The sequence below is a fragment of the Zalophus californianus genome, chromosome 5 (genome assembly GCF_009762305.2).
Source record: "Zalophus californianus isolate mZalCal1 chromosome 5, mZalCal1.pri.v2, whole genome shotgun sequence".
Lineage (NCBI taxonomy): Eukaryota > Metazoa > Chordata > Mammalia > Carnivora > Otariidae > Zalophus > Zalophus californianus.
In genome coordinates, this window is record NC_045599.1 from 143,360,513 (window position 1) to 143,379,679 (window position 19,167).

At 39.7% G+C, this 19,167-nt stretch overlaps 1 protein-coding gene across 1 annotated transcript in view; it reads left to right on the forward strand.

The window, feature by feature from the left end:
- Positions 1 to 4,198: 4,198 nt before the first annotated feature.
- The window catches only part of LOC118356970, a 98,206-nt gene continuing 83,237 nt past the window's right edge, over positions 4,199 to 19,167 (forward strand). The window contains exons 1-2 of the mRNA XM_035727536.1: positions 4,199 to 4,306; positions 18,686 to 18,808. Of these exons, the coding sequence (XP_035583429.1) occupies positions 4,199 to 4,306; positions 18,686 to 18,808 (231 nt within the window). The remainder of the gene's footprint in view (positions 4,307 to 18,685; positions 18,809 to 19,167) is intronic.

Genomic DNA, 19,167 nt, shown 5'->3' on the forward strand with positions numbered 1-19,167 from the left:
AGATATGATTACCAAATTGTGACTGTCAACTGGCTATAAGACTTTAATTTCCTCAGAGTGACCAACAAAGTCTTGAGTCTGCCTGACTTTTCATCCATTTTAAAGGGCTATTTTAAAGGGGCAAGGGGATACAAGAATAAAGTTGCATTTTTTATATTTCACAGGTGAGATTGTTCTGTGCCCCGGTTGCTCTTAGATGGTGCCATCTAGGGTGATTTAGTTGACCCGGTAATCTGTTGCCTGATCTCTAAATTAGTGATAATAATACTATCTCTGTTCAGGATAAGATAATGACGGTAAAGTGTTTTACTCTTGGTAGGAGTGTGATCAATGCTATCTTCTTTCAAACCTCCTTACTTGATTCTAAATTATTTCATAAAATAATAGCTTTGATTACAACCTTCTAGGAAAAGGAAGAAATTTAGGGTAAAAAGCATATTGAAATGCCTCAATTTTATTCTGATGAAAGGGTTTCTTATATTCACAGCGCTTTTCAGTCTTCAACAATGGCAGGCAGGTAGTGTGCCACATTTCCCCTTTTGTTCTGACAGCCCAATGGGAGCCAAAGGATTTCCATCTCTCCTTCTCAAAAGAGGTGGGAGCATGGAACTATCTCATCTCCTATGAGAGCACCTGACAGAAAAGATGTCTATTTTTAATACCCATGGAAGGTGTAAGTTTTCTCAGGATTCTTAAGAACAAGGGAAAGAGAATTTGTGCTGTAGCACGGTCTTAGAAACCGTCACCTCCTCCTCTGCTGGCTCTCAGGGTGACAGTAAACAAACAGGTGACCACAAAAGCAGACCTTCAACAAAGGCTATAATTAGATGCCAAAGAGACTCAAGTATCCCCACCCCTCTCCTCCATCTCCTTACGTAGTACAGAACCATAGCAAGTCAAATGCAGTACAGCTGTTCATACTGAAGAGTAGTTCCTGTAGATTTCTTACCGCTTGTTAACTATGAGAAGGAGTATATATGTAGTTCTGTTTTGAGTTTGCACCTGTGTTGGGTGCAGATATATGAGTAGTCTCCATATTGGAATTTCCAGGGGCTATAGAACTGTTTTTCATTTTGCTGTATAAAGGAGACCTCTGTGAGTCCTCAGTGGTTATGAATGAAAATTCAGCACAAGATGATTTAGAGAATGTAGCTGATATTTCTGCTGTTGTCACGCTATGCTGGGCAGAGGCCTGTCACCATGGGTCAAAGTAAAGTTGACACAGGCCATTTGTATCAGAATCTGGAATGATAGAACCTGGGGCCTCATTTAGAGTAGAAGAAAAGCCCCTGCTTTCATTCTCAGCAGGGACTAATATCTGTAGCATAAATGTTCAGGAACTACGGCAGAGAAGCCAGGTTCTGTATGTGTCAGTTGTTTCTGGATAGTTTTAGTCCAAAATTAAAACCTTAGTTTCATTAGAAATTCAGTAGAATTGACTGTTGAAAAGCCCATTTTGGTGATACCATAGCAAATTTATCTGTCAGTCTTTCTCTTTTTCATTGAAAACATTTGTTGTAATATGAGTATACAGATTAATAAGGCGAATAGTACTGGAGGAGATTTAATGAAAAACAGCTGTCCCTGCGCCCGCCCTTCTCACCCCTAAGTTCCACTTCAGAGGGCTAACTGTTTCTAAACCAATAGTCCTTTATCCCCTCTGGCATTTATTTCTGTGTTTCTAAAGAAAATGTATATGCTTGCTGTTCTCATGTTTACCCATTTTAGACATTATTATCTTGTTATCATAGAAGAAAAAAAATTGAGAGGTACCTTTTTTTCCCTGAGAACTAACATAAGATGTCTTTTTAAATGATTTCACAGTTTAGGAGCTGTCTGGATCTAAAATTCTGGATTGGAAATCATGTTGATTTGAAATTTTAGGCCTGTTGCTCGATTTCCTTCTGGTTTCCATTTGATTTCTAATTTTTTGATTGCAATAATTTCCCCACTCCCTAACCCTCAGAAACTTATAGGGTCTTTGTCTTTGGTTTCTGGGCCTTCATGGTGATAAGTCTTGTTGTGGGTCTTTTCTCTTTCATTGGGCTGGCACTTGTCATGCCCTTTCAATTGGGAAATTATATTTTATAATTTATTTGATAACCTGTATTTTCTTAAGTAGTGTAACTTGGGCAGATGTTGTTCCCACTTTCTTTTTTTCCTCTGGTGATGTTGTCTTGGCACTTTTTCCTTCTAATTTTTCTAGTATATAATTCTACTTTTGTATGATTGTTAATTTCTAAGAGTGAAATGATATATATGATATTTTATATATGATATTTTTCAACATCTCATCTTTCTGGAGATGTTCATGATTTTTATGAATATTTAAGAATATTTTTATTCTTTAAATCTTTAATGAATATTTCTTCTGTATCTCATGTTATCTCTGTTTCTTCTCAGTTTTTATGTTGATTTGTGTTGGTCGCAGTCATGTCCCTCATTTGTCTGGTGGCCTGACTTGTCTGTTTGTAAGTAAGATTGAGGCACTCACTAAAAATATAGTTTGAAGCTCTATGGATGTGAGTGAGTCATGTTGATTGGAGGATTTTCTGCTCTTAGTCAGTACTTGTTGGACTTTTCAGTAGATAGTCCTTAGCTGGCTGCCATCTCTGGGAGCCAAGTGGGAGAAAGCGCCTGGAGATCTCCCTTTATATTACTCCCTTAACTTGTACTTCTGTTTTTGGTAAGGCACTTCTCTCCTGGTGTTTTTTCAGTCTAAAGCCCCATCTGGTTCAGTATCCCCACAGAATAACTATTCCCTCCTGTTAGGCTGGAGGAGGGTAGTCAGAGTGGGAGGACGCGCTGGAATAGGGCAGTATGTGAGTCTCCTTACATAGATGCTCCGTTAAGTCATTTGCTTTGAGCCTCTTGCACTACCCTTATCCCCCGTGTAGCTGACAGTTCCAACTCTTGAACCTTTCCTGGGTTCTGAGTTTCAAACTGACTTTCTTATCTTTGGTTTCCTCCTCTGCCGGTTCTTAGAAATCAGCTTTTATAGATCTATCAGGTCCTATATAATTCCATGTTTTAAAATGTGTTGCTCTCTCCCTGTGTCTCTCTTTGTCCTTTTCTTTTAATTTCTGTATATCTTTGTAGGTTTTAATTACCCTTTTGGCAATTTTTCTGCATTGTTTTAGGGAGTTGGGGAAGGAATAACGATAAAAAGCATTATTAATCACCCAAGTTTTGCCTCCTCCTTATCTAAGATTTCTTTACCATGGAGTCATTCTGGCCTGAGACTTAGTCCTGCTCTGTCACTATCTGTTCTATCACTTAATATTCCCATCTTTAATGTAGATACAATAATGCTTACTTCATTGAATTTGTGGAAACCCCTCCTAGCGTAATATCTGGAATGATGTCTAACCACAGTAGTATGAACATTAATAAGTACTTTGGTTTTGACTAGTTCTCCACTCTGTTTCTACTCACAAGTCACTCTCACAACCAGTTGAGACCCAGGGGCTCTAGTCCCTCCCTATGCATGTGGCAGACATTTTTTACCCTGATGCGGGCGCTGTCCTTGCAAATAAAGTCTCCTCCTCCAGGACTTACATTCTAGGCAGGGAGGAAGACAAACAAATTTGATGGAAAACTAACAGTATGTCAGATGGTAACAAGTGCTATGGGCAAAAGTGAAGGAAGGTCCGTGCTGAGGTATGTGTGGAGGGAAGCTGTTGTTTAATGTAGAGTGGGCAGGGAGAACCCCATTGAGAACATGATCTTTAATGGAAACCTGGATTAAAGAGGCAATCCACACAGACCTCTGGCAGAAGAACCTTCCAAGCAGAGGGATCACACCATATGAAACCCATGGTGAGTGGGGCACCTGGATGGCTCAGACAATAAAGCAGGTGACTCTTGATCTCAGAGTTGTGAGTTTAGGCCCCATGTTGGGTGTAGAACTTACTTAAAAAAACAAAAACAAAAACGAAAACAAAGAACAAAGCCCAAGGTGGGAGCATGATTGTCCAGTTTAAAGAGTAGCAAAGGGGCCAGTGTGGCCCAAGTGGGAGGAAATGAGCTCAAACCTTGTAGGACCTTAGGTCCCTTTGATAATAACACTTTGGTTTTTACCTGAGTGGAGTTGTGAGCTATTGGAGGGCTTTGATCAGAGGAGTTACATAACCCTTTATGGACGGGTGGATGCCCTTTCGCTACAACGTGTAATTTTTATACAGTAATCAGTGGCATCATGTTGGCATCATATGTTGGGTCTCCACTTACTCATGCTGGCACTGGCTGTGACTTAATGTCCCGAGACCAGGCTCTTTACCTTGTTGATTTTGCAGGCTTAACCAGGGTCAGTTCTAGTTCTTCTTTATGCCCAAGCCTTCCTACTTCTACTTCAAAAAATCTCATTCAATAATGTTTCAGTGTTTTGCCTGAACTTACAGTGCCATTTTTGTTTGAGGGTAATGAGACTTTACACTTGCTTTCTTCTCCTGTCTCCTGTTGGCTATAAAGTTTCTGCCCACAGATTCCCTAACTTAATGAAACCTGTTATTTGATTATATTATGTCTGACAATTCACATTAAGCCAGTCACTAAGATGAGGTTGTGCTTTGGGATGGAACCAGATAGTTTCAGTTCTAAGCAGAATACAAAACAATATGCTCTTACCTGAAATGGTTCTACAAAGATACTGCTTGGCTACTTAACATAGAAAAGCCGATGTGTTTGCTGAGATATGCTGCCTATCCAGTCTCGTGTTACACAGCTTTAATGTTTTCAGTGTCAAAATCAGTGTCGACCACCAGGTATTTCTTCCAGCCAAGGCTTTTATGCACAGAGAAGCTACATGGGGGTAGAATGGCAGAGGTCATGTGACGGTTTCCCTTTGGGAAAGCAATGTCATGCTTCACAAAGGCACCATTCATTGAAAAGCACTCTTGTTTGTAGTTTGGGAACCACTCCATTTTCTTGTGTTCTTCAGTGGTCACCCCTTTACTCTTAGTTTAATATGAATAATAATGCCATTAATTAGCCTTAAGTTTTCTGCTGGAGTCAGTGCTCCTGGTGGAGGAGTCCAGGAACAGCCATGGTAGATATTTCAGATATAGGTAGGCAGTAATTTTTTTCCCTTATCTTAATCATAACCACAAAGCCTTGAAAGAGACTGCAATACTGCACCTATAGGATAGTAATTTAGGGCTCAGGTAATCACCAGGGTCCATACTTTGGACCTATATATCAGTGTCTCCTTTGGTATTACGCTGACTTCTGGGCACATAATGCTGAACAAAGCACAGTCTTATATGCTCAGGAAGTTTACACTCTGAAGGTAGAAACAGACCAGTAAATGGGTGGAAGACATGTACGCAGGATGCTTACACTCTGGAGGTAGGCATAGACGAGTAAACGGGGGGAAGACGTGCACAGGTCTGCACCAGAGATCAGTGTTTTCTCCTGTAAGTGTAGAGTTGCTGCTGGGAAGTGCGTTCTTGGCCTGAGACTACATTACCCAGCCCGCTTGAATATAGTTATGACCACATGGCTTGTTCTCCTCAGTGGAATATGATTGGATGTGATATGTGTTACTTCTACAGTCTCTCACCTGTTTGCCTTTTCTGTGGTCTCTCTTCCCATCTCCTATGTGCCTCATAGTTTGAGTAACTTTGAAAGCCACATATTATCAATGGTGGGGTCTCTCTTAATCTGAATCCCACAGGACTATATGGATCAGAAACTTCTCATCTTCTGCTTAACAGGTCACCAACATCAGCTGTTACTGTTATTTTAGTAAGCACTACGTTTACATTTTTTCCCTGATAGCAGGTGGAGTTGCTCTAAACAATTCCATTGGTAATTTTGGGAACACATAGGAACTAACCCGGGCTTGGAGGGTGCGAAAAATCTTTTAAAATGGCAATTATGCTGAATGCTGTTGAGTCAGTGCTTTGATTTAAGGGTTTGGAATGCAAGGGATTGATCTGGTCTAGGGGTATATGTTTGGGGGTTTTCAGGATTTTTAGCTTCTTGACTCCTGAGAGGGGAATGAAGTCTTTGGCAATGTGCATATCATTTCATTTGGTAGATATTTTATCTCTGAATAGTGAGTCCTTGGAATTTCAGAGTCATTTGACAGTTTTTGGCTAAGCACAGCTCAAATTCTTTTAGGTGAAGCGTCAGAGGTAATAAATAATCGTTAATGTTCGTTGTAATGTAAGTTTTAAGTCTATATAGCTGATGGAATTTTCATTGCTCTAAATACCATCCAATTATCTGCCTCCTTAGCATCCCCATTTGAATGTCTAATGGCATTTCAAATGTGTAATGGCCAAATAGAAATTTTAGATTTTGCCGCCCTTCAAAATCTCTGTTCCCCCATATCAGAAAGCCTCAAGAACATCTGTCCAGTTGCTCAACCACAACACCTATGGGTTGTTCTTTAGGGCATTCTTTATTCATTTTTATGTTTAATCCCTCAGCAAGAACTTTAAGCTCTACTTCCAAAATAAATCCCTCTTCTTTTTTTTAATTATTATGTTATGTTAATCACCATACATTACATCATTAGTTTTTGATGTAGTGTTCCATGATTCATTGTTTGCGTATAACACCCAGTGCTCCATGCAGAATGTGCCCTCTTTAATACCCATCACCAGGCTAACCCATCCCCCCACCCCCTCCCCTCTAGAACCCTCAGTTTGTTCTTCAGAGTCCATGGTCTCTCATGGTTCGTCTCCCCCTCTGATTTAAAATAAATCCCTCTTCTGTCCACCACTTTGTTCTCCACTGGTATCACCTGGTCCAGGCCACCATCCTCACTTGCCTAGACCACTGCAATAAACTGTTATCTGTCTCCCTGAAAAGTTTGCTGCCCTCCTATCCTCCATTTTCCACTCAGCATCAGCATAGCCTTTTACAACTTAAATCAGATTATTTCCATTACTTTCCTTTTGCATTCTGTATCCAGTCTACAAGGCCCTGCACTTTTGGATTCCATCATTTGCCTATTGGACCCAGTTATACTGGTCTGCTCTGTTTCTCAAAACACCAAGCTCATCACCACTTTGGGCCTTTGCACTAACCCTTCACTCTGCCTGTAGTGCTTTCTCTCCGTACCTTTTCATACTGGGTCCTCTGTGTTCAGATCTCAGCTTAAAAGCCACCTCTGCCTCTTTGGGGATACCTTCCTCACCACATTCTGTGTGATCTAATGCCTCTACAGTATTTATCTCTATTTGAATTATCTTGTTCATTGATTTCTTTGCTTGTATTTGATTTATCTAACTTAGGGCTTCTCAACCTCAGTACTATTTACATTTACAATCAACATAGATGATTCTTTGTTGGAGGGGCTTCTCCTGTGCACTGGAAGGTGTTTGGCAGCATCCCTGGCCTCAGCCCACTAGCTGCCGCTGGCATCCTCCCACCCCACTCCAGTTATAACAAACAAAAATGAACATCTCCAATCATTTTCAAATGTCTCCTAGAGAAAACTCCATCCTCCTCTCTTATTGAGAACCATTTGTGTAACCCATGGGCCAACTAGATTTACAGTAAAGCTGCCCTTTCCCAAGGCCCTGGGAGGGATCCCACAGTGTGTCCATAAGGGGGGTCTGTGTAAAGTTGTTCAAAGTAAGATACTTTAACTATAATCAGTTAAGGATAGAGTCTCTTCCTCCATTTCCTCACATGATATGTTGTGTTGGAGTGTCCATATGCATGTTGGAGATTCAGCTAAATTGGTTTGGTTGAGTTTAAAGGGATGTGTGAGTTTGGTAACTTCCCTGAGTATGAAGTTATTTCTAGTTGTCCTGGTGTAGGAGAGGCTTCCAGTAGTAACTCCATAGCCCATTGTGCTGGCTTACCTGGCATAGGCACATAAAGGTTTAGGGTCAGATATCATACCCTGATATAAACATGTCCTGTGGCACCCAGTATGAAGATTTGAAATGTATGAAGAAAGAGGAAAGAGGCTAGTTTGTAGAAAATTATGCCAGTTATCAGACATTAAAAATTCTAAAAGGAAGATTTGCTTCTTATCAACTTTCAAAATGAATATTCTCCCCTGTCAGGACTATGGCCAGTGATTAACTGTATAGTGTCTTCTTTTTGATGGTACTCACACAATATAGAAATTTTCAGAATTCCTTCTGTTCATAGTGCACGACATCTGTAGCAGAATTATCTCTAACAGCTCATATGTGAAAGAAGCTTGATAAAGGTTTTCCCCAAATGGACAAAAATGCTAAAAATATCATTCCCAAAATTAAGTTGTGAAGCTGAAATAAACTTTGGCTGAACTATCAAAAACAAACAAATATTTTCAACCACACTAGAGGAAAGACTAGGTTATCTTCCTGTTCTATTTACAGGAAAAGACATTTAAAAGTCATATGAAAAAATAAAGACTATGCAGTCAAAATGTAAGAAAAAATACTCATAATGCATTAAGTAGGTGATTAATTAGTTATACTATTTTTGAAAAAATATTATATATTTTTCAGCATTTGTGGTATTTGCTAGGTTTTAAAAGTTGAAGATTTATTTCATTCTAAATTAGTATTCTCTACCTAATTTTATATTAGTAACTTTTGGTACTCTTATTTTAGAAAGATCCCCCCAAATGGGATAAGCTAGAGGCCCACACATCCTGGACGAAGCCCTGGCCTAACCCTTCCAGAAAGTAGATTACTTGGGAATAGGGACTTTTCTTGCCTTGTTTCCTAATGTATTCCTGGTGCTTAGGAAGGCTACATTGCTCATAGCACACTCTGAGCACACAAGTGTATGATTGCTGTTAGGTATTTTGTGCAGGCACCACTGAGTCTCTCCCAGAAACCTGGGAGCCTCCTAACTCGCATGTATGTTAGGTTGTCTACACCCTGAGCTGAGTGGGGAAAAGGCTGGCAGCTTTCATGGGGTTTGTCAGGAGTAATATTGGGAACACCAATTCTGCATTTGTTCTCCTTCTCCTCTTTATTTTTTCTTAAATGCATAGCTTTCTTAGATTTCCTCCTTTATATTTTTGTGAGTTGGTCTATTGTCTGATCATATTCGTTCACCTGAAATCCAAAAAAGCAATCTTGGGCAAACTATATGGCCTCTCTAAGCCATGGTTTCCTCAGTGGGGAAGTATGGATTTAAAAGTATCTACTCTATGGGATTTTTGAGGGTTTTAAATGGGATAAAGAATGAAAGCCCTCAATACAGTGGCTGATATATAGTAAAAGTGGTGATTAAATCTTAGCTAGTATTATTCTGATGTTATTCATGGAGCACTGGTCTCTATAAAGTCATAGTAACTGGTGGCGTTGGTGCAAAGTCTATTTTTATGTTTCCACATGCTCATAAAAACCCTACTATGAGGTTAATCACAGGTGGAGGGATTCATGTTAAGGTTCCACAGACATTGAGGAACATAATCGCAGTTTCTATTTAAGGTCTCCAAGCTAGCGTGAGAGACTCTAAGCATCCTGAGTCTCCTGAAGCAGGCATAGTGACATGTGACTCGTTAGCATCTTCAAGAGCAGTGCTTAGAACTCTAAATTAGCTAGAATTGCATCATATATATCGAAATAAATTGTAGCACTTGAGAATAGATTTAACGTATTGTCCGGCTTTCTTTTTATTGGGCCCCATTTTTGTCAGAATATTTTGTACTGGGCAATTACACAAACAGATAGTAAGATTCTTTCAAAAACAATTGTTTATTGAATCCAAAGTCACAAGGTGAAATCCGCCTCACATTCCTACAACAAAGAATGACAGAACCTAAAATAGAATGGAAACACTTAAAATCAAATGCTGGTATTTCCTTGTTTTAAAAATGAACACCCCCCAAAATTTCCTTTCAGGTTTAAATACTTGAGAATTGACCTTGAAAACTACAGTATACATTAGATCAACACTGCCAGGAAGATGAAGTAATGAAAACACAGTGATTTGTTAGAAATTAAGGAACTAAAGCTTTGATGTTACAGCTTTGATTTTTTTTTTTCCAGCAAGATATTGAACATCAAACAATGTATCGTTCCAGAATGTCAAGTTTATACTTTTTACTTTTTTGGTGGAAATTTGAGTCTTCAGACTCTCACATGGAAAGGCAGTGTGGCAGAAAGTTGGCCTTCCTGAATTTTGCTCTTAATTAAGTTAAATAGAATTTAATCCTGTATTGCTGCCGATGCCCTAAAATAGGGAGATATTTTGCAATTAATAGGAAATTCATTAATTAACTCCACAAATGTTTATTGTACCCCTAGCTAATGCCAGATACTGTGCTGGGTGCTAACAGATTCCACTGCAAAACCCAATTCATCCTTTAAGGAGCCCACCATCTAGAAGAGACTAGAGTGTATGAGCAGGTCTTTGCAGCCCTGTTAGTTGGAGTAACAGGATCACTGGGTGTAAACAACAGAGTGGTTAGTTAAAGGCATGGAAGGGAGATGTTTAAGGTGAGGCTTGATGGGGATTTGGTGTTTTTCAGGTGTCTGTGGAATGATATGGGGGGAAAAGGAGGGGCTTGGAGAAGCAGAAATTAAGAGGTGAAGCAAGATCATGGAGGTATCTGCTATCCATCTGGTGCCGTTTTCAAGTGCCAGAGACACATGATGGTATTTGTAAATGCAGAAAGTTACTGTGGCCATGGGGTGAGAGCAGGAGAAAGCAGAAAGGACAACCAAGTTAGACTGTTGAGCTCCAGCTGGCTCATGGAATCAGTGTTTGTACAAACGTTCATCATCTGAAAACGGAAACACACAAACCAGTGATGAAAAATGAACCTCTAGAAATTAAAATTGAGTGATAATTTGCATTTCAAAGCTGTAACTCTCTTGATTTAATTCAAGAATGACTTTTCAGTACCTGAAAGACAATTTGATCACTTCACTAACATTTTTAAAACCTGTTTCTCTTTCTCTCTCTTTTTCGTGAAGTCAGGTACATCTAGGTTAATAAACTATAAGCAAGGAGTTTAGAAGGAACCCTGAGGGAAAAATCTAGGAAGGGTTCTTTGGGATGACTACATTTATTTCTGTTACTCTGCAATTATTCTACTTTAACCTTCAGGGTAATCATTGATTGCTTTCCCCATTAAGCAGTTCCCCTGCTCATACTCTCCAGGGAAAGCACCCAACTCAGACCAGCTCTTCTACTTTATATTGCACTTTACTCAGGTTTTACTCAAGTTTTCCATTTCCCTTGTTTCTTGGCCTTTCTGACATACTGCTGATAGGGCAAAGACAAGAGACAGGGAAGTCGAAAGCCACCACGTGTGGTATTATTATGCATCTGCACCATGGCCATGTCCTCCAGCTGGTCCATTTCTCCTGGGAGATACAGTGAGGATGGGAGAGAGTGAAAGAGATTCAGGTTTATACGAAGTACAGATTTGAATGGCAAGTGAAACAAATTTACTCTCTGTATGGTAACTACAATCCCAGAGGGGCCAATCCATCAAAAAGGTGTTTGTTAGGGAGGTGAAGGCCACTAGGCAATTTCCCTGGGAGGTGGAACTATGAGTCTGGGGAGAAAGCTTTGCAGTGGAAGCAGAATGTACCGGACTTGGAACTGAAATGTCAGACCTTCACTCTCGTGGACTGTGCACACTGCCTGTAGCGCCTGGCTGTCTTTGCAAAGCCTGCCATCCTCTGTGGCTCTCCACCCTCTCTGGCTGTTGATGCCATTTTGTGTGACATGGCTCTCCTCTGGGATCACTAAGGCTGCACCGAGAAGAAGGGAAGCAGCAGAATTTTCCCTCTGCTCCTCCTCTCTTCTCTACCATCTTCCAGGTCCATCCCTCAGCACCTTTCAGGCCTCTGGCTAAAGGCCTCTTGATAGAACCTTAACTGGTCATGCCCGCCCTTGCTGTGGGCATACCTTTCCATTCTCCTTCCATCTAAACTTATCCCTGTGTCTTGAGTCAGGGCTCTTAGAAGCAGAGCCAGGGACTCAGATGCATGCCATGTACTGAGGGCTCATGCCATGTACTGAGCTCTCAGGAGAAGGAGAGTGAGGAAGCAGGACAAGGTGTGGGAAAATGCTGTTGGATGTGGTCTTGGCTTGGATGCTCTGGAGCATGACCTGCATCATGGGCTCACTTCACCTTGAGGTATGGGAGCCAGTCGTTTGTACCGTGTATCAGTCAGTGATTGGCTATGGGATACCCCAGCTGGTGTGAGGGCTGCCTAACCTTTCAGGCAGTGCTGCTGCCATTACACTGAGGACTAGCTGCAGGCAGCCATTGGCAGCCAACACTCAAAGCATCTGCAGAATGGGTTCACCTGGAGGATGGGTTAAGCTAGGTGCACTGCCTGATACCGGGGTCAGGGCAGAACACCAACTGTATCAGCTACCTTGCTCTCTGCTTTTAGGCCAAGGTTTTATACTAACCTCCAGGATATGATGAATGCCTATCACCTTTTCTCTCCCAGGAGTGTTTGTATTGTGTCCTAGGCTGGGGGAAAGACCATGATGGTGGAGCCACAGGCATTGTGCATGACTGGTGTGGAGAATGTTTTAGGGGGTGGTTGGGACTGTTCTGGTATCTTCTTTTTTGTCATATTCACATTAACATAACTGGGGGCCCAGCTGCAAGTCTGGTGGCTCTGTCAACTGCAAATATTTCCTGGTAAACATCAGGGCAGCGTGATTTGATCTGTGCTTTCTGTGTGTCTTGAGAGAGCTGCTCCTCCAACCCTCCAGTAAGCACAAATCCATTACTGTCATGCTGAGTTACATCAAGTATGGGTTCCCTGAAGCTAGTCCCTGTGATACCGTAGTAGAGATGGCTGCCGGATTCATGCAATTCCTTCCATGCTGGAAGTGCAGATGTGATTTTATACTCCCCACACTGGAGCAAACACTAGTGAGGCAGCAGAACTTAATGAAGCCTTTCACTGAGTTTTTGTTAAGCTTACAAGCATCAACGTGATGCAGGTTGATACATGATCAAGCCTGGTCATTTTTGTTGATGATGTTGTAAAACAATTCTGACTTTGCAAAGTAGCTCAGAAAAGATAAAAGAGAATGTTGATCACCTCTGAAATAGATGCTGCAGGAATTGGCAATTCACTGTGTAGATATGTTGCCTCAAGCTTCATATCTATACTTCTTTTGTGTTTTTAGAACGTTTGCAAGTTCTCTTCAAAATTCTCAAGAGATTACATTGTATGATGTAATTCCTAGTTATTATTTATCCATGGAGAGATATTAAATGAAGTCTTGAAATAATAATGTTACTTTTCCCCAATTACAGACTAGGACTTCTCATCATTTGGATTGAGTTGGTTGGCCTGACTTATTTACCAAGATAAAAGGGAAACATTTTAATTACATATTTGAGAAAATGCATCATAGCTTCATAATATCACTGGAACAATTACTTGTCTCCTCTGTGCCTTAGGAAACCAAATTAGAGAGGAAATGGGTTTCTTGTATTAAAATCTATTTCAAAATCACTGCTGAAGGCAACTATTAGAGATGCTACACTGCGAGGAAGTGGTGTTTCAAGAAGAAAGTTCTATTTTTTTTTGAAATTCTTACATCATTTCTTTATTTTGGACTTTGGACGCTAAGCATTCACTCACACAATTTTCTCCTCAAATGACATAAATAGACTAAATATTGGCAAAGTATTGAGAACACTTAGAAACGAAGAATTTTTTTTCCTTTTTTGGTTTAAAATCTATAAAAGACTTGTGTTTGCTTATTGAAAAAATGCGAGCAAAACTGCACTAATATGGTAAAAAGTAGAAGTTCTCCCTTCATTCTCTGACCACCTTTCCCATTCACAGGATAATCAATAGTATCAACTCGGTGTATATCCTTCTAAGTACAGGATATACAATGTACTGTATATTATGGTATACATTGTATATAGTATATACCATATACTATGTATTATAATATATAATTGTTTTATAATATATAATTGTTTTATGGATAACCACTGTTGTGACTGGACCAGCCCTTGTGGTTCTTATGATTGAAAGACACCCTTAGCAATAACCATCAGGAAACCTTGGGAATAAAGGTTTATTACTCAAAAGTCCTTGGAACTACATGGCATACCTAGGGGCCACCCAGCAAGGTCATGGAGAGAACTCATGGGGCTGGGTTCTGCTTTTATTGGGGTTGACGGTGGGGGGGGAGGTTAGAGTTTCAAGGGTTCATTCTTTATTGGTGAATTTAAAATGGAAGAGCAGAAATTTCAAGAGTGAGAAGAGAAAAAATATGCAGTCCAAATGACCAGTTATGGAAATCAACCAAGATCTCTAAAAGAAAGTTGCTGAGCAGATGGGGAGGAGGTATGGCTCTTGATCGAGTCCTGTGGCTGGCAATGTGCTTTTTCCAGCTAGCCCTTTTTGAAGTGCTTGCCTCTTTGAAATGGAGGCCTTGAATATCAAAACTTAAGTCAGGTACTTGTATTACAAAAAAGAGAAACCAACTGTCAGGGGTTATATAACAATAATGTATGGTGTATATTATATATAATATATGAATAGAGTAACTATATCTATACACACAAGTTTTTTACATAAAGTATATTTTATACACTTTTGTACAATTTGCTTTTTTCCCATTCAAGAACGCCTTGGACAAATGACAAACTGGGAAAAATACTTATAGTCACAGAAAATGTGCTAATATCCCTAATATATATTACTCTTCTAAAACTTGGGAGGAAAATGCTCTACCACCATTTAGAAAAATGAGCAAGGAATATGAACCAAAGTCCCATAGAAAAAGAAGTGCAAATTGCCATTAAATATGAAAATATGCTCAACTTCATTCATTATAAGGTGGATAAAAACATAAATTAACACTGTGACAACATTTCTCACTTATCAGATTGACCAAATTCTATAAGTTTGACACATCTTCTGTTGGCAAGCAAATGAGAAACAGGCATGTTCACACATTGCTGGTGGGAATGAAACAATAGCCTTATGGAGAGCAGTTTGGCAATATCTAGTAAAAGTACATATGGATTTACCCTTTGACCCAGCAATTTCATCTCTATAAAATTCCACTTCAATGTCTCAGAAGATACACTGGAAAAAAAATACAAATTTATATCTGAAAAAAGATTTATTGCAACAGTATTCATGAGCAAAAGCCTGAAAATAATACAAATTTCTATCAACAAAGGACTAGTTGAATAAGCACACAGTGCAACTGTGAAAAGGAATGAGTAGTATCTTCACATAGTGGTATATATGGTATACAGGATATATAGGTTAGTGAAAAAAAATTATGGGCATAGAAAAACTAGGTATACAGAGTATATTGCTTTTTTTCTGAGTAATTTCTGTGCCCAACATGGGGCTCAAAGTCATGACCCCAAGATCAAGATTCACATGCTCTACTGACCGAGCCAGCCAGGTGCCCCTAGAGTATATTGCTTTTAATTTCTGGAAAGGGAATATATATATGTGTATATATATATATATATATATAGAGAGAGAGAGAGAGAGAGAGGGAGCATGCGAGAGAGATACCAAAACCCATACCAATGGCAGTTACCTATTTGAGGAGAGGGATTGTTATGGACTGAATATTTTTTTCCTCCAAAATTCATATATTGAAATCCTAACCCTTAATGTGATGGTATTAGAAAGTGGACCTTTGGGAAGTGCTTAGATCATGAAGGTAGAACCTTCATAAGTGGGATTAGTGCCCTTATAAAGGAGACCCCCAGAGTGCTCCCTTATCCCTCTAGCCATGTGGGGACACAGTGAGATGGCCACCTATGAACTGGGAAAAGAGCTCCCACCAGACAGCAGTGCTGGAGGCACCTTGACCTTGGACTTCCCGCTTCCTCTGAGGCTGTGAGAAATAAATGTTTGTTGTTTAAGCCATCCAGTTCATGGTGTTTTTGTTATAGCAGTCTGAACAGACTAAGACAGGAGAAGAGCATAAAGAGGACAGTGAAAGGAAACTAGACTTCTCTGAATGTATCCTTTTATTTTTAAAATAGTTTTGATTTGGGAGCTTGAAAATGTTTTATGTAATTACAAATAAAAATAAATTAAAAACTCAAAAGGCCATCCTTAAAGTAAATAGAGGAAGAAAGGAAGATAGGAAGAAGGAAAGTAGTTTTTTTTTGAAACAAATATATACAACGACAAAGCAAATATATAATTATATTAATATCATGAGCATCCAACAATTTTGTCATAAGAAATCATAAAATGAAAAATATCAGTATTAACTCATGATTTTTCTTTTTCAATGTGTATGTTTCTGGAGAAAACAAACAAGTTGCAAACAACTCAGTAACAAAGAGCATCCCTAGCACTTAGACTCCGTTTTTCTAAATACTACGTCATACTGAAGCTAACTAGAACAACTTGGGGGAAAAATGTGTAATTGATGGTGTGGGGACAGGAAATGCACAAGATATGCCTAGAACGTCTTATTACGTTAAAAAGTAAGGAAGGTATCGAGTACTGCTGGTGTTTGTGTCACACGGTAAACAAGCCATCTTGAAAGGATGCCTACTAGTCAAAAATAGGGCAATGTGTCTGTCAAAAAGAATAATGATGACAAAGGATTGAAATAGGATTCAATTCAATGGATTAAAATACAATGGATTCAAGTAGGTTAAAGATCTAGGACATCATACTGATTTCTGGCCCCCCTCCTGAAAAAAAGCCTCATTGATCATCATTGGAGGTTGTTAAGGCATGTTAAGGCAACAACTCATTATTCTGAAAGCTGGTAAATAAAGGAATAAATCATTAACTTTTCCTAAAATACTGTGTTTCAGGGAATCCAAATAGTCGATAAAAGAAAGATTTGTTTTTGTTTTCTTTTGAGAAGAATTTCATTCAGTGTATGAGATGGGAATAATAGAGTTTAAGTATCGCTCTTTGGAAGCTCTATTAAGAAAGAACAGAAGCAGGAAAGTTAATTTAGAGGCCAGAGCATGGCCAGAAAGAACCAGATAAGAGAGAGCAGAAATCTGATACCCTGAAAGGAAAAAAAAATCAGGAGTTTTGGCCTTCTGGGTCCAGGTAATATCAGATAAGTTTACCCTATTGCCTGTTTCTTGTTAGCAACAATGAATAACCCTGGATTAAAATGAACAAAACAACTATCAGAAGGCTCTGGAGGGTAGAAAAATGTAGGCACGTTGGGTGAGAATCTCTAGACCCAAGAATGACCTGACAGTGAGTTCTTTGAATTGTTTTCTTTTGCCTCCCATTTAACTCTACTGGGTGCCAGAAAGACCTGAAAGCCAGAACTGCCATTGGGAGAAGACACTAAAAGCCCCAGGAAGAGCCCATTCTTCCCAGCCAGATGACCAAGAAGAGAAATTCCTGTGGAACAGAACCTTTTTTACTTTACCTGCCCTGTTTGAGGTGAAGAGCAGCAAAGAAGTGATGCCTTGTCCCCCCACCCACAGTTTCAGCTTTGGATCCTGTGGGACAGAGCCCCATGGGTTCTCCCCACCCTGCTGTAGGAGCAGAAGTGTGTTCTTCCCCCTCCCCATGGGCATGCTGTACTCTGTAGGACAAAGCCCAGTTGACTGCACTAAACACCAGCACCTCCCACCCCAACCCCTATACACACACTCTGCTCAATTTTAATAATTTATCTTTGACCATGGGGAACATGAAAATGGTTTTAAAACTCAGAGTTATGCAAAACAGAATAATCAGAAAATGTTACCCCACTTTACAGTTTTACCCCAGTTCCAATTTTATCGTATTTCCATTCTCCCATTTTTTCCACCCTGTTTTCACTCAGTCACCAATCACATTAGTTTCTAGTTTATTCTTTCACAAATGAGCAGATATGTGTATACTTTCTTATTTTCCTTTATTATGGTTTTTGAAGTCTTTTTTTGAATAGAAGCACATTAGTTCCATGGGATTGGTTGTTTGGTTAACTGAAAAAAGAAACAGTTTTCACAAACAGCAGATACGATATTTGATTGGACCCATTTTATTCTAACAATATACACACAGAAATACATTTATAACTTTTGGTGTAGGGACAAAGACTTTTTATGAGAATACATCAACTCTTTGGAGCTCCAAATTACTAATTTTTTACCTAAAGCACTATGATTTGGAAGACTAATGGAGAGAGAGGTCTATTTGAGTAGTACTCAAAAGTTCAAATTCTTGGTTCAGTTTATCAAGCTCACATTTTCCCCTCTTTTCACCACTTTCTACTCTCATTTTATTATTGGCTTATATTTGTATGTTGGTTTAGTTTTGGGGGAATACTTTTTCTAGGTTTCTGAGTCGAAGGCTTTTATATCTTAGTCTGGGTCCCCAGAAGCAGAACCTGAGATGGGGATTCTTGTAAAGCTGGTCTGTTACAGAAGCGCTCACAAGAACCTAGAGGGAGTGAGGTGGGAGGGAGAGAATGAAGCCTAACCTCACTCAGCCTGATTCTGTGAGGGCGTTCTGTAGCATAAATGAAGCATGGATTGTACTATAGCCTGTCCTAACTTGTGGTAAAGATGCAGGACCTTTGTGTTCCAACATTACAGTGTAGTCCCTCCTTTTTTTTTTTTTTTTAAGATTTTATTTATTTATTTGAAAGAGCACGAGCGAGCAAGCAGACTCCTCACTGAGCCAGGAGCCCGACGCGGGGCTCGATCCTGGGACCCCGGGATCATGACCTGAGCCTAAGGCAGCCGCTTAACTGACTGCGCCACCCAGGCGCCCCCAGTGTAGTCCCTCCTTATCCATGGTTTTGCTTTCCACAATTTCAGTTACCTGTGGTCAGTCTCGGCGTAGAGGCAGATAATCCTCCTCTGACAAATCATCAGAAGGTCAATAGTAGCCTCATGCTATGTCACAATGCCTACATCATTCATCTTACTTCATCTCATCAGGTAGGCATTTTACCATCTTATATCATCACAGGAAGAAGGGTGAGAACAACATAGCAAGATATTTTGAGAGAAAGACCATATTCATGTAATTTTTATTACAGTATATTATTATTGTAATTATTCTCTTATTATATTATTGTTGTTAATCTCTTACTGTGCCTAATTTAGAAATTAAGCTTTATCATAGGTATGTACGTATAGAAAAAACCTGGTGTGTGTGGGGTTCAGTACTATCCGCAGTTTTAGGCATCCTCTGGGGGTCTTGGAACATATTCCCTGCAAATTAAGGGGGGACTACTATAGTCAGCCTTTGGCTCCAGTGGAGTCAGTGGGAGCTGGGACATAACTCCAGGCACCTT